At 46.5% G+C, this 13,184-nt stretch overlaps 2 protein-coding genes across 8 annotated transcripts; both read left to right on the top strand.

Annotated features, from left to right (window-relative positions):
• The first annotated feature begins 73 nt into the window (after positions 1 to 73).
• Positions 74 to 4,022, top strand: LOC120664804 (protein PIGMENT DEFECTIVE 338, chloroplastic-like). 2 transcript variants are annotated; one of them, XM_039944154.1, is made up of 8 exons: positions 74 to 996; positions 1,573 to 1,647; positions 1,727 to 1,798; positions 1,975 to 2,055; positions 2,432 to 2,529; positions 3,340 to 3,465; positions 3,602 to 3,650; positions 3,756 to 4,022. In XM_039944154.1, exons 1-8 carry the CDS (start codon positions 151 to 153, stop codon positions 3,906 to 3,908), a joined length of 1,500 nt encoding a protein of 499 aa, XP_039800088.1. In that variant the 5' UTR covers positions 74 to 150; the 3' UTR covers positions 3,909 to 4,022. The 2 variants fall into 2 exon arrangements, with proteins under 2 accessions (XP_039800088.1, XP_039800087.1); XM_039944153.1 differs by having other exon boundaries at positions 77 to 996; positions 3,753 to 4,022.
• A 3,767-nt stretch (positions 4,023 to 7,789) lies between these two features.
• LOC120664803 (protein IQ-DOMAIN 31-like) lies at positions 7,790 to 12,458 on the top strand. 6 transcript variants are annotated; one of them, XM_039944152.1, is made up of 7 exons: positions 7,790 to 7,902; positions 8,270 to 8,398; positions 8,544 to 8,822; positions 9,103 to 9,306; positions 10,175 to 10,231; positions 10,340 to 11,396; positions 12,009 to 12,458. In XM_039944152.1, the coding sequence occupies exons 2-7, from the start codon at positions 8,306 to 8,308 to the stop codon at positions 12,038 to 12,040; spliced, it is 1,722 nt and encodes a 573-aa protein (XP_039800086.1). In that variant the 5' UTR covers positions 7,790 to 7,902; positions 8,270 to 8,305; the 3' UTR covers positions 12,041 to 12,458. The 6 variants fall into 6 exon arrangements, with proteins under 6 accessions (XP_039800086.1, XP_039800083.1, XP_039800082.1 ...); XM_039944149.1 differs by having other exon boundaries at positions 7,799 to 7,902; positions 8,541 to 8,822; XM_039944148.1 differs by lacking the exon at positions 7,790 to 7,902 and adding an exon at positions 8,050 to 8,210 and having other exon boundaries at positions 8,541 to 8,822.
• Positions 12,459 to 13,184: the final 726 nt, after the last annotated feature.

Raw genomic sequence — 13,184 nt, 5'->3', positions numbered from 1 at the left:
ATTTGGGGGCCCGTCAGTAGGGAAGAGAAACTGACGGAACGGAAATATCCATGTCCGCCGTGGCCGCGCCAAGTGCCGACAATGGGGGTGAGATAGAACCGCGCGACGGCCGCCCACGAGCTAGCCGTTCGCTCGCCCGCCCGCTTCGCCATGCCGCCCCCCTCCCTCCTCTCCCTCCTCCCTGCCGTGTCCATCTCACCTCGGGCTCGAAGACGCCAAGCCAAGCACCACAAGGCCCCCACCGCGAGACACCTGCTATACTCCCGTCGAGCGGCCGCCCCATTACCGCTCCAAGTCCACGCCTCGTCCTCCTCAGCCGACGGAGGCGGAGGCGGAAGTGGAGGCGACGAGCTCCACCTCCTCGAGAAGCCGTCCCCCTCCGTCGCGGAGGATGCCGAGGAGGAGCCCGAGCCCGTTCCGGCGCTGTCCACGGAGGAAGCGCTCGCGCCTTTCCTCAAGTTCTTCCAGGTGAAGAGCACTGACCCCGACGCGGAAGCAGAGGCGGCCGCAGGAGGGCGCGCGGAGAGCGACGCGGCGGGTGAGGCGGCGAGGACCTCTGGAGTGTCCGCCGGCGGGCGAGGGGTCAGGTACTACGACCCCAAGCCAGGGGACTTCGTCGCCGGCGTCGTGGTCCGGAACGACGGGAGGACCCTAGACGTCGACATCGGCGCCGGTGGCGAGCCGGCGCTGATGCTGACCAAGGAGGCGGTGCCGGTGCCCGGAGAGGAGTTCGGGTACCTGGCGTGCGACATCGGGTCGGAGCGTGCGGCCGAGTTCGCCACGGAAGGGAGAGTGGGCGCCGTGGTCAGGCAGGTCGGCGCCGGAGAGGAGGGTGGGGAATTGACGAGCGGCAGGAATGGGAAGGAGAAACGCGCGGCAGTGATGGGCGTTGGCACGATCGTGTTCGCTGAAGTCCTCGGTCGAACACTTGGTGGGCGGCCGCTGCTGTCCGCACGCAGGCTGTTCCGGCGCGTCGCGTGGCACAGAGTGAGGCAGGTCCTCTATGCCGATCCTTTCTTTTGTTGTTGGAAATCCTTGGAGTGATCTCTTACAGATAATTTGGTTGTTCACTATTTGTTGGGGTTTTATGCACCGCCAAGTAGATGTGAAACATGATCGAATAGAAACTGGTTCAAAGCTCAAACCAACTGCTACATATGAGTAGGTCTGGAACTCATGATCAGTTTGCCATCTTGCTGGTACCACCTACATACCTACTAAACTAATTTCCTGTTCTCAGACCTCGAGATGTTACTATGTTAGAACATGGTGGATATAGTTGATATATAGTTTAAACCAAATTCTACCTTAGGATCTTAGAATGGTGTTAATCAAAAGTATTTGGTGTTAAAGTGTGTAGAAAAAAAAAAGTGGTACAATCTACATTATATTCATGGTTGTTAGACTTTACCTCAAAACGTTTTCTTCTATGCTAACATTTCTCTTTCATCATGACCTGTTTTGTTGACAATATATAGTTTTCTTATTAGCTATGCAATGCCACTGCTGAGTGCTCTATGAGAAAGTTTGATCTTATTTTGTATTAATGTGTCTCTGTACATTGATGTCCAGATAAAACAGCTAAACGTACCCATAAAGGTCAAAATTTATGAGTGGAATGCTGGTGGCTTGCTGTCTAGAATCGAGGTAAGAGTTTACGGTACTACTCCACACAGCACTTAGTTCACTTTTGTAATTTATGGCTAAAGTGCATTTACCTTCTCAGGGCCTTCGGGCATTCCTCCCTAAGCCTGAGATGATGACTAGACCAAGAAATTTCACAGATCTAAAGAATAAAGTAAGTGCTGCATCATTTGTATTCCGTAATATATTTTTGGCATCTCATATAGACAAACCTGAGTCTTGTCTGGCTGTATGCTGCTCCACACTTGGTATCAGCACGATTGATGGTTTCAAATTCACCAGGCTTGAATTTGATACATGATTTTGAGTTAAAATTTTTTGCATACACAGGTTGGTCAAGAAATTCATGTCTGCATTACAAGGATTGACGAAGCGAATAATGAATTGATAATTAGTGAAAAAGAAGCATGGGTAAGTTACCTACATTGACCTCTACTACCTGTTATGAAGCATAGACCACATACTTTAATACTTTGTCTTACTCTTTTTCTTTCGCTGTATTTTTTTGAAGTAGGTATTTGTTGTATGCTTGTTTTAACAACTTATCTCGTTGCTTTTAAGCAATGTTTATGCAAGAAACTTTTCTACTTGTTTACCTTTTGATACAGATGTTTCCAGAGTACTCTCCAAAGTACCTTCGTCATTTGGCAATACTTTTGTCAATTGTCACACCCTAATTTATGAGTGGATTCATGAATTCCTCTCTCTCTCTCTCTCTCTCTCTCTCTCTCTCTCTCTCTCTCTCTCTCTCTCTCTTTCCCTTTAAACAAATTGCTTACTTGTTTAGGTGGTGTCATACCTTAGAGAAGGGACGCTCTTGCAAGGGACAGTCCGCAAGTTATTTTCATATGGTGCGCAAATTAGGATTGGCGAGACTAACAGAGCGTAACATCTCAAGACCCTAACCTGTGTTTTTACAGATACCATTTCTTCCTGTTCTGCTCGATCTAAATGAATTTTCAGAATGATTTCGTACTGTTTCCTAATTCCTAACCATTACATTATTTCATTCAGTATCACAGAAATTTCATTTGTAGTGGTACTTTTCCTTTAATCAGCATGATCTAATCCTACGCACCTCAAGTTCAAATTATTTTAATCATGTGTGTCTTTTTTTACGGCTTACTCCTTAAGATATATGAAATCATTTATAAGCAACCACAAGTAGAGTTCTTGGACTGGATTATTTGAACAAAGCCATGACTGTTAAAATGAGATTTGCTAATTTGCCTTCACATTGATGCCTTTCATTATGTATCTCAAGATATGCCTAGATGGTTGAGCTAGCTCCTTCTAACGATTGCAAAAATGGTCGGTGCTCTTCCCAACTGCTCCAATAAAAATTTGTATCTACACCTGTTTCTGTCAAGGAATGCTAGCAAGGGATCTCTCCTATGTCAATCTTTGACTTAGATTCAGAGCAATGGTGCTGTGCTTCAGCTAAGAGTCCATTCCCTTATTATACAGGCACCATCTTTCCATGTTCCTGTGTTTTCATTAAGTTATTGTTAATTTCAGTCAATTTTAGTTGTAATTTGCTATTCATGTGCCTTTGTCATATCAAAAGTTCAAAACTGACAACAGAACTTCTTCTGATACCTGGATCATGAACCATTTTGCATCTTTTGTTATTACTACTTGGCAAGCATGTGAACATTTTGTATCTAAGATTCATAAGTTTGTAATATTTTGCAGTGGCTTACTGCACATGTCGAACATAACAAATGGTCAGCTGAGATCTGTCGCTGATGTGCTAAAAGTGGGCGAGACAGTGAAAGCTCTTGTCATTAAATCAGCATCTCCAGAAAGAATTGCCCTCAGGTATGACATAGCAACCTTGCAGTAACTGCGGAGCATGCTGCTGCTCTAATGCATTGTAAGATTTGTTATGACAACAGTCATCTGCTGTTCGGTGAGTTTCTGTTATGCATGACTACATGTGCTTGGCTTTATGCAGCACAAAGGACCTCGAGAGTGAACCTGGATTGTTTATCACTAACAAAGAGGTGAGACCATGTGACACGCTATTTTCTTTTCAAGTGGAATGATTACCATTTCCAGTTGTATGTTCATTTGAGTGCTCACATTCTCATCTATTATGGCGGCAGAAGGTGTTTTCTGAGGCTGAAGAGATGGCGCAAAGATACCGGGAGCAAATTGCAGAGCCCCCTCGACCGGCTGAGGCAGAAGACTCCTGCAACGATGCTGTTCCGTTCGACAACGAGGCCCAATCCTACGCTAACTGGAAGTGGTTGAAATTTTAAGCCAGATGGAGTAGCAAACCGCAAGTCTAATTCTGAACTCTGATTGCCGTACAGGAGTTGTGCAGAAATTTTGGTCAATTCAACATTCAATTTGATTCATGCTTACAAATGTCACGAACTCACGAGCTTGTAAAGCAGCTCCGCCGCCTCGGCCAGTGCTGTCAGCGACCATGGCCTTCCCACATTCACCGTTGGCGCCTGCGCCTGGGCGGTGCGCAAGAGAGGCGATGCCCGGGTAGTTCCCGGAGACGAAACCACCACGTCCGCAGCCCGAAGCTTTTCTGCCCCGCGGCGGGCGGCGGCGGCGGCGGCGGCCGCAGCAACCTGCAACTAGCGTAGCTCGTCATGGTAGATAGTTTCAGATATGGGATGGCGGGAGGCAGGCTTCTCAAGATTTTGACCCCTGTAACAGAGATGCTTGTGTGCGTGCGTGGACAGAGATGGTTTTACGCGGTCTCTCTCCTCCCGGCCCCCACTGTTTTCACAAATTCATTGATCCTGTCGTGTGAGCACTGACCAGTGACCTGACGCTCACGTTTGATCGGTCGGTGAGCAGTTGCCTCCTCGCCGACGGAGGGGAGCAAAAATCCGTTCATTCCTGTCCCGGACGAACACGACCTTCGCATGCTCCGTGACCGTGTCAAAAGCGTTTGACGCGCACTGCTCACCGTCTTCGTCTTGGCCAAGACTCCTCTCCTCCCCATCTACGAACATGGACCTTTTTTAGGGTAATACGAACATGGACTTGTTACGCTAGGGCGGTAGCCTTTTCTAATCCTATTTTCACCCACCTGCTTGTCAGCTATACATTGGTCGTCTGAACAGTTGAGGACAGCAGACAGCAGCATCTATCGTCGTGCGTTTGAAGTTTGGGAACGTGTCGCGTTGGTGTCGCACAGAGGAGAACAGGCCCCCGGCCTTTTTGGGCTGGAATTCGCCATTGCAGGTGCACAACCACCCAATCTATCGTGTCAACATGAATTGGGGTTTGAACCTGCCCTTTATGAGCGAAAACGACTGCTGAACTCCAAGCAGGTAGCATCACCGAGCATGCAGCCAGGACTTCGCTGGACAATTAGTACTAAATATTGGCTGAACAGGTGTGCCTTCTTCATCGAGGAACCGTAAATAAAGCCCCCAACCACTTCATCTGCAGATCAGTTAATAAGCAATCAGACAACCACTCGAATCTTTGTAGCCTAGCTTTGCAAAGCTGAAAGCGAGGCCCTAACTCGACGCCCGTTTCGGCTTTGCAGGATGATGTCTGGCTTGGCTCAGAGAGAGAGAGAGAGAGAGAGAGAGAGAGAGAGAGAGAGAGAGAGAGAGAGTATCAGAACTCTTAGCAATGGTAGGAGACTCTTCCAGGCACACACGGATTAACGGAAGCTGTCAGCTCTTTCTCCCTGACAAATTAAAATCCGCAGGAACCAGTTACCGCCAGCGACTGGACAACCAGCCGGGGTTGGTACAGCACGGAGCGGATCAGGAACCGGGATGCAGGAACAGTCGTTTGCTTTAGGGGCCGTTTAGTTCCCAAAATATTTTGGCCAAATTTTTTTCCTCTCCCTTTGAACACATGTATGGAGTATTAAATGTAGGTCAACAACAAAATTAATTGCACAGTTTGGATGTACACGACGAGATGAATTTTTAGAGTCTAATTAATGCATGATTAGCCATAAGTGCTACAGTAACCCACATGTGCTAATAATGCGGTCAAAGACCTCAAAAGATTCGTCTCGCGGTTTCCAGGTGAGTTCTGAAATTAGTTTTTTAATTAGTGTCCGAAAAACTCTTCCGACATCTAGTCAAACAGTTTTTTTTAACACAGTTGATTTGACATCAAAAAATTTCAGTTTGGGAACTAGTATTCTTAAATTCCTTGTGTGATCCAAACGTACACAGGTGCCCCTCACTTTAGGTCGCCGGTCAGCTTTTCCTTTCACGCTGGGCCAGCTAGCTCCGCGTCTTGGTTTGCCTTTTGCGATTGACCTTCTTCTTTTCGCACATGATTCCCCGAACGGTTGCCGTCAAACTGACAAGCAGGGTGGGTTGGATCTTGTGAAGCCAAGACGGCCAAGGTACAGCTGAAGGCATGCATGCATCCATCCACTTGTGGCTGAACTCGAGCAGCTCTTGCGATGGAAGTCGATCTGATGGTTGATCGAATGTCCTGGTCGTCGACTCGTCGTTTGCTGCGCAGGAAAAATGATTGACATGAACCGCTCCAGGTGAGCGAACGTGACCTGAAGCTGTGTCCGATCCCCGCTCGCTCGTGCGGGGGGGCGTCCGCGTGCCGGTTGGAACAGGAATCTCTGCGAGTGGGAGCACGCCGGGAGCCGGGAGGGGATAGGAGGACGGCGTGCAGCCGGCTCCATGAGGCTGTGGCGTGCGTCGCACCCTCGCCGCCGGCCAATCGCCATCATAGCCCCGCGCGCCGGGGGACGCAGCACGAGAAAAAGGGCGCGGTTGCCTCGCCCCTGGCCCCTGGGGCGCCGACCGGCTGCCAGCAGCACGGCGAGGCCGCGCCCGGCACGCGCCGCACGCGCGACGTCGGCTGGGTCGTTCTCTCGGCGCGTGCCTCACCGGCCGGCTTGTCGTCGCGCCTCCCCGTGCCGACGGTGCCGTGGGCGCGGAGCGGACGGCGCATGCGGCAGCGTCCCCGCTCGACCAAAACCACGCGAGTTGCGTGGGCGAAGCAGCTAGCGTCTTAATCTCCCTTGCCGTTACGATTAGCAGCGAGCAGGGATGCAAGTTAAATAATTTGTGAGTCATCGGTCGATCCAAAATATTGATAAAATGAATTAGAATGATATTGTGCCTAAATAATTTAGGAGGAGAAATGAAAGAGTAGCATGATATTATAATTAATTAGTTGACCCAAAAAACAACATTAGATACCCACTTACATCCTTAGCAACGAGCGAGCTGATGAAACAAATAATATTTTCGCATGAGCGGGGACGATCGGTGGATGCGATCCCTCGCCGCAGACATGTGGGCCAATGTGGCCCAGGTCAGGGGACTCAGAAAGGCATGCACGCAGACGTGTGCGGGTGGTTGGCGGGTCGGTCGTCGCCTCACCTGACCTCACCGTCACCGGCGGCTCGATCCGAGTACCGAGCAATGAACAGCTTGTGGAGATATCGCCCCTGCTTGGTTTGCTTTCATGGTGGTCGCCGTTGGGCGCTGCTAATAAGTGTACTAGGAGATGAGACTATTGGGTTTGGAGAGCTGAGCTGGTGGCTCGTGGTCTGGCTTGAGCTGAGCTCATAATCTAGATTATCAGATCAACATCTAAGAGTATGAGAAATTAAATAATTTTATAATTAATCGCTCGTTTTCAATTACATTTTTGTAAATCCTCCTCCCACTTCCGTGCACATTCCCTTAGATGTTGATTCAATGATCTAGATTGAAATTTATATGATTTGCGCGAAATAGTTGATTTGCACATGATATCTTTCCGATGAAAATTCCCCGCTACCGCTGGACGGGACGCAATTACGATTACGCGAAATATCTCCCGGCCAATACCATTTGGACCCGGTACAACCTGTCGAATCGTAGCAGTAAATCCACCACCGCGCACTTCACGCATCGACGTGCCGCACGCGCGCGTGTAAACCCCGGGGCGGGGCCAACATGTCATAGCCCGTAAGCCCCGCGGCTCCGGGACGTGGGCCCCGCACGTCGGTTTGGTGAACCCGTCCGGTCCCACCCCGGGCGAGGGCGAGGCGAAGCGGTTCCGTTGCACGTGGGGCCCGCACACTAGCTCAGCCACACTCTCGAGTGCCTCGGCTCTATCTTTTTTTTTCGCCTCCCTTTTTCTTTTCCGCGCAGCTCATTCCTTCCTCTCCTGGCCATTCCAGCGCAGTACGAGCCAACACCAGTAGCCTCCTCCCGCACTGCCTCTCTCTCTGGAATGGTTGTGTAGGCAGGCGGGCAGGAGGGAGAGGGGGGGAGCTAGGGTTTTGCGCCGCCGCTGCCTGAGGTGAGCGACTCTTCCTTAGATCCGGCGCGCGTCCTCCGGCCGCCGCCGCCGTCTAGATCTGTGCTGTTTGAGGGGTGTAGGGAACGGTGTTTCGCGCACCTCTGCGACGGTTTGGATGCTCTGTACCGTGGATTTGGGTTCCTTGGTGCTGCATTTATTGGTGTTTGCGCCTCTATCCTTTGAAGCCTCCTCTTTTTTTTCCATTTTCCTCCTCCTTTGTGTTTTTTTAAAATCCTCTGCAAGGTTGCTCGTTGGGGATGTAGCAACAAAAGGGGCTTTGGCAGCTTCTTGCGTCTCTTGCTGGGGTTGTGCTGGTGAAATTTGGTCCTCATGTAGATCTGTGCACTGATGTGCGATTCTTTTGCAGTCTCTGAACCCCCGGCGAGCGGCGGAATAGGCTCCAATGGGGAAGTCTCCGGCGAAGTGGATCAAGTCCGTGCTCTTCGGGAAGAAGTCGTCGTCGCGGTCCACCTCCACCAATTCCAAGGATTTATCGGTACGTTACTCATGTTTTGTAGTTTCAGAATGGCGTCAGGGTTCGAATTTTCCGAATGCGAGTCCGGTTATGCAGTTGCTGGCTTGCAGCTACGGATAAGAGATCTGTTCTTGTGACTGATGCGTTTATTTTCCATGTGCAGAAGGGTGCAAGCAACAAAGGGTATGCTGGTAAGGAGCCCGCATTCGCTGAGAGCTCCCCGGTGATCTCGGAGCCGGTGCTTGTTAGCGCCCACAACAATGAGACCGTGCGGGAGGTGGCTAAGGGTGAGAATTCCAACTCGCAAGGCGAAGTTGCAGTGCCTGATGTCAATCAAGATTTGGAGAAGCATGTCACTGTGGGGTCTGATGCTTCCAATGATGCTGAGAGGTTGAGGGAAGAGCATGCGGCTGTGAAGGCACAAGCTGCGTTCCGTGGTTATCTGGTAATATTTGTTTGTCTCCGGTTCCTGTTTCACTATCTTTATTACTTGTGCTATCTGCTCGTGGATTCATGCTATGTTCCGATGTTATCTAGCACTGCATCAAGTCTCTTCTAGAGTCATTCTTAAAAAAGATAAATTCAAATTTCTGTGCTGTGCTACTATGACATTCATGCTTTGAGCCTTTGACACTGCCATGATTAAGTGATTCATAAGTATTCTTGTCGTAGATCATAGATGCTTGGCTTAGTATGGTACTAATTGTATTACGGTGCTGGTCCAGGCACGCCGAGCATTCCGTGCATTGAAAGGGATCATAAGACTTCAGGCTTTGATTCGGGGTCATCTTGTAAGGAGGCAAGCTGTTTCAACTCTCCGTGCAACATGGTTGATCGTGAAATTTCAAGCCCTGATCCGTGGAAGGAATGCCAGAGTTTCACAAGCTGCCATTCATGCAAGTTGGAAACTTACCCAACAGAACTTTGGGGTAACTTCCTCACTAATCATATTTTATTCTATGGTAAAACCAGCGAAGTGCATAGTGTGCCATTTTACAGGTTTCTGTTAGGGTTTCTCAAACTAAATAAGGTCACATGGATACATGCCATTATTATCCTTCAAGAGCTATAGGGATATTCCTATGAATGTTTGATTAATGGATAGCAAATGCAAAACTAGCCTCTGCGTTTAAATGAATAAAATTGTGTTCTGAATTGGACATTTCTAGTAAAGGTTCTTCCATTCTGACACTGTGGTTCATATTATTAGTGCGGCACTGGTAGCGAAGCATTGGAGTAATCTTCAATTAGATAGCTCCCTTCTGGATAACAAATGCCGAGAAGTTATTGTGTACGAACTGTGCACCAGAAATGATAATAAAGTTGCATATAATTTATCTCCTTGCATCATCAAATTGCTAATGCTGCATGCATAATTGGGAATTGGGAACTTTTGTGTGTTCCATGCATAATTAGTGCATGATTTCCTGGAATTTTGCTTGCTCCACTGTTTGAATATCTAGTCATTATTTCTTTGCATTAAAGATAAAGCTGTATTTTTCATTGGCTTCATCAAACTTTTGCAGTTACTACGGACATGAACATTGTTATCTACTTCTATGCAAATGGCAGACATAGATGACTATATGTTTTTAATTTTTATCCTACCTTGATATTTAATTTAAAAGCAAAAAATATTTTTACAGTGGCAAATAAGTATGTTAGGCAGGACCTTCCTCTTTCTTTCTTTTTTGAAATGTTGATCAAAACTGCATGATTTGCCAATGCAACATCCAGTTTCATGATTATTGTGGGACCCAACAATGGTGACTATGGGATTTTTTTTCCTTCTTGCAGAGTGCTAAACCTGATTCATGGAAGGAGAAATTATCTTCAAATGCATTTGCTCGTAAGGTGATCTCAAAATACACTGCAAGGGCTTGGATGTACATGCCGAGAGATATTGATTATTGTTTGGCATTTTATGCTAACTCCCTTTTTTTGTTTTTGCCTTTGCTGTAGCTTCTATCTTCACCAATTGTGGTTGAAGCTCTCCACTTTCAGTATGATGAAATGGACCCTAATTCAGCCTTCAACTGGTTGGAGAGATGGACCACTAGTCATGTCTGGAAGCCCATTTCCCAACCAAAGAGAGTTGGTGCTGATGCGAAGCCACATGCAAAGAAGGCCAGTTATGCAATGGAAACTGAGTCAGGGAAATTAAAGCGCAATGCTAGGAAGAGCTCTGTGACGCCATTTGAGCCTTCACAAACAAACATATCCATAGAAATTGAGAAGACAAAACGGAATCCCAGGAAACCAAGTAGTGCTCCTGCTGATTCAGTGCCTGATGGACAGTTAACCGAACTTGAGAAGGTTAAGCGTAGCCTTAGGAAGGTTACTAATTCCATGGCTGAAACCTCAAAGGTATCTAATCCAGCACCTGAGATCCCTGATCATCAAGAGGTCCAAAGTGAGAGACCACTGAAAAATGCAAAGCAAGTCCAGGTTCATTCTGAGAATCAAGAGCCCCAGAATGTTAAACTATCGGATAATGCAAAGATAGATATCCTGGTACCTGATCTCCAGCCTGATGAGGAAGTTGCTTCAGATCCAGTCACAAACGACGAAAAAGTTGATGAACCAACTGTTGTTGCTCCACCAGCTGAAATTATGCCACTGCAAGACATTAACAATGAAGAAAATGCTTTGGTGAATGATACAGAACAGAGATCCAAAGAAGAACCTCTTTCTACTGAAAGCCTTAAAGGCAGCAAGAGGAGGTCCTCATTGTCGACTAAGTCAGAATATCCTGAAAATGGCTCCAAAAATTCTCCAGCTCTGCCCAGCTACATGGCTGCAACACAATCAGCAAAGGCAAAACTACGGGGACAGAATTCACCGAGACTCAGCTCTGATTCAGCAGAGAAAAATGGCTTCACTCGCCGTCACTCCCTTCCATCCTCTACCAATGGTAAGATGATTGCGCATTCTCCACGTACACAAAGGCCAACCCATGCTGGTGGCAAGGATGGAGCGAAAGGTGACAAGGCTATGCTGTCATCAAGAGATTTGAGTGGTAAGTAGGAAAGAAAATCTTTGAAAACTCATATTCACTAATTGACATCTGTATATCTATCATGTACCTTATCATAATAAGGACTTGATCTTCTTGTCATTAAATCTGCATCGAGTTTTTATGCTATTTCATCCTAAACAAATGCTGCATGAACTGGTAACTTATCCATTTCCAGAAGATTATGGTGTCTTTCTCAATGAGAGGGCAAATGTAGTTGATTATACATAAAGTTTTTGACACGTGATAGTTCAGAAGCTGATAGAAAAGGAGGCCATTTTGTTTCCCCATACTACAACTATATTCCATCACATCTGTTTGTTTGAGAATATAAGGCTACATCTCTGTCCATGGCCGCTTTTGTTCTTGTCACATAGCTGGGTTGTGAAATGTGAACCACAAAATGTTTCTTGCATTGCAGCTTCAACTATGCTTGTTATTATTTTGAAACTCATACCTTGGCCCTGAATAAAGTACTGTTACACTGGTCATAAAAAATTGTAACAAGTAGCAGTTCCGTTGATTAAGTTGATCTTTGTTTGAATATTCTTTACTTAAATGGTTTTATTTTGTTCAGTTGCATCTCATTCAAATTAATTCATGTCTTCTATGCAGAGAGACCATTGAAAGCTGAGTGGAGGCGCTGAAGAGGCACACCAAACTCCGAAATCGTCCATTTGATTAGCACAACTGTTTTGGTGGAAGGCGTCTGCAGTTTGCTCGGATTGTTTTGCTTGTGATGTAAAAAAGATGTTCTCATCATCCCGCGACGATGGCTTTGTTGTGCTGAACCTTCTGTGAGTCGACTTATTTATAGGGTTTTCCGTCCAGCCTTTTGTGATGTATAGCTGAAGTGTTTGCCCGGTTTGTTTTGGTCCCGAGACATGCCCCAGTTCCTGCTTGTTTGGAGAGCTGCTGATGTTAGAGAGAACGAGAACCTGTATGGATTGAGTTGAGCAATCTAAGCCCCGTTTGGGCATTCTGGGCTGTGGTTTGACTAATGGTTGTTAGACATCATCCATGATCCGTGGTTATTAATGTCCTTTCGGTTGCTGTTTGGTAGCAGTTTTGTACTTTCCCGGCTTCCATATCCTTGTTCTGATTGCCTTGGAACGCCGAATCGCTGATGGCCGTGATGCACCTGTCTCGGCGACTGACCTGTTGCAGTTCAAAATGTATTTCAAGCAAAACATTCAAATATTCAATACTTACGTCACTGACCTGTTGCAGTTCAAAACGTAAATCAAGCAAAACATTCAATACTTAGGCCTCGTTTCAATACTTGGGCCTCGTTTGGTTTTTTAAATAGTTATCACATTGAATGTTTGGATGTTAATTCGAATGTTCGAACGCCAACTTAATATAAAATTAATTGCATAAATTGCAATTAGGATTCTAGACGAATTTATTAAGTATAATTAATACATGATTAGTAGATGATTATTGTAGCAATTAATGGTCAACTTATGGACTAATTAAGTTTAATAGATTTGTCTCGTGATTAAGTGACGACTTATGAAATTAGTTTTATAATAAGTCTATATTTAGTACTCTTAATTGGTGTTTAAACATGCGATGTGACGGAATTTATAACTTTAAACTAAAAAAATATCAAACTAGACCTTTCGTGAAACCACACGCTTGGAAACTGGTAGTAAATGGGACGATGTAAAAAGTAAAACAAAGGATCGGGCATACCGAGGCCATTCGAGCTGGAGTTTCATGTACATTAATTAGCATGCCATGTAGGTACGATGAATTGATGATAAAATTTAAAAAGGAAGAAGAAGA

This window comes from Panicum virgatum, chromosome 3N (assembly GCF_016808335.1).
Source record: "Panicum virgatum strain AP13 chromosome 3N, P.virgatum_v5, whole genome shotgun sequence".
Classification (NCBI taxonomy): Eukaryota; Viridiplantae; Streptophyta; class Magnoliopsida; order Poales; family Poaceae; genus Panicum; species Panicum virgatum.
This window is presented reverse-complemented; position numbering and strand designations above follow the sequence as displayed.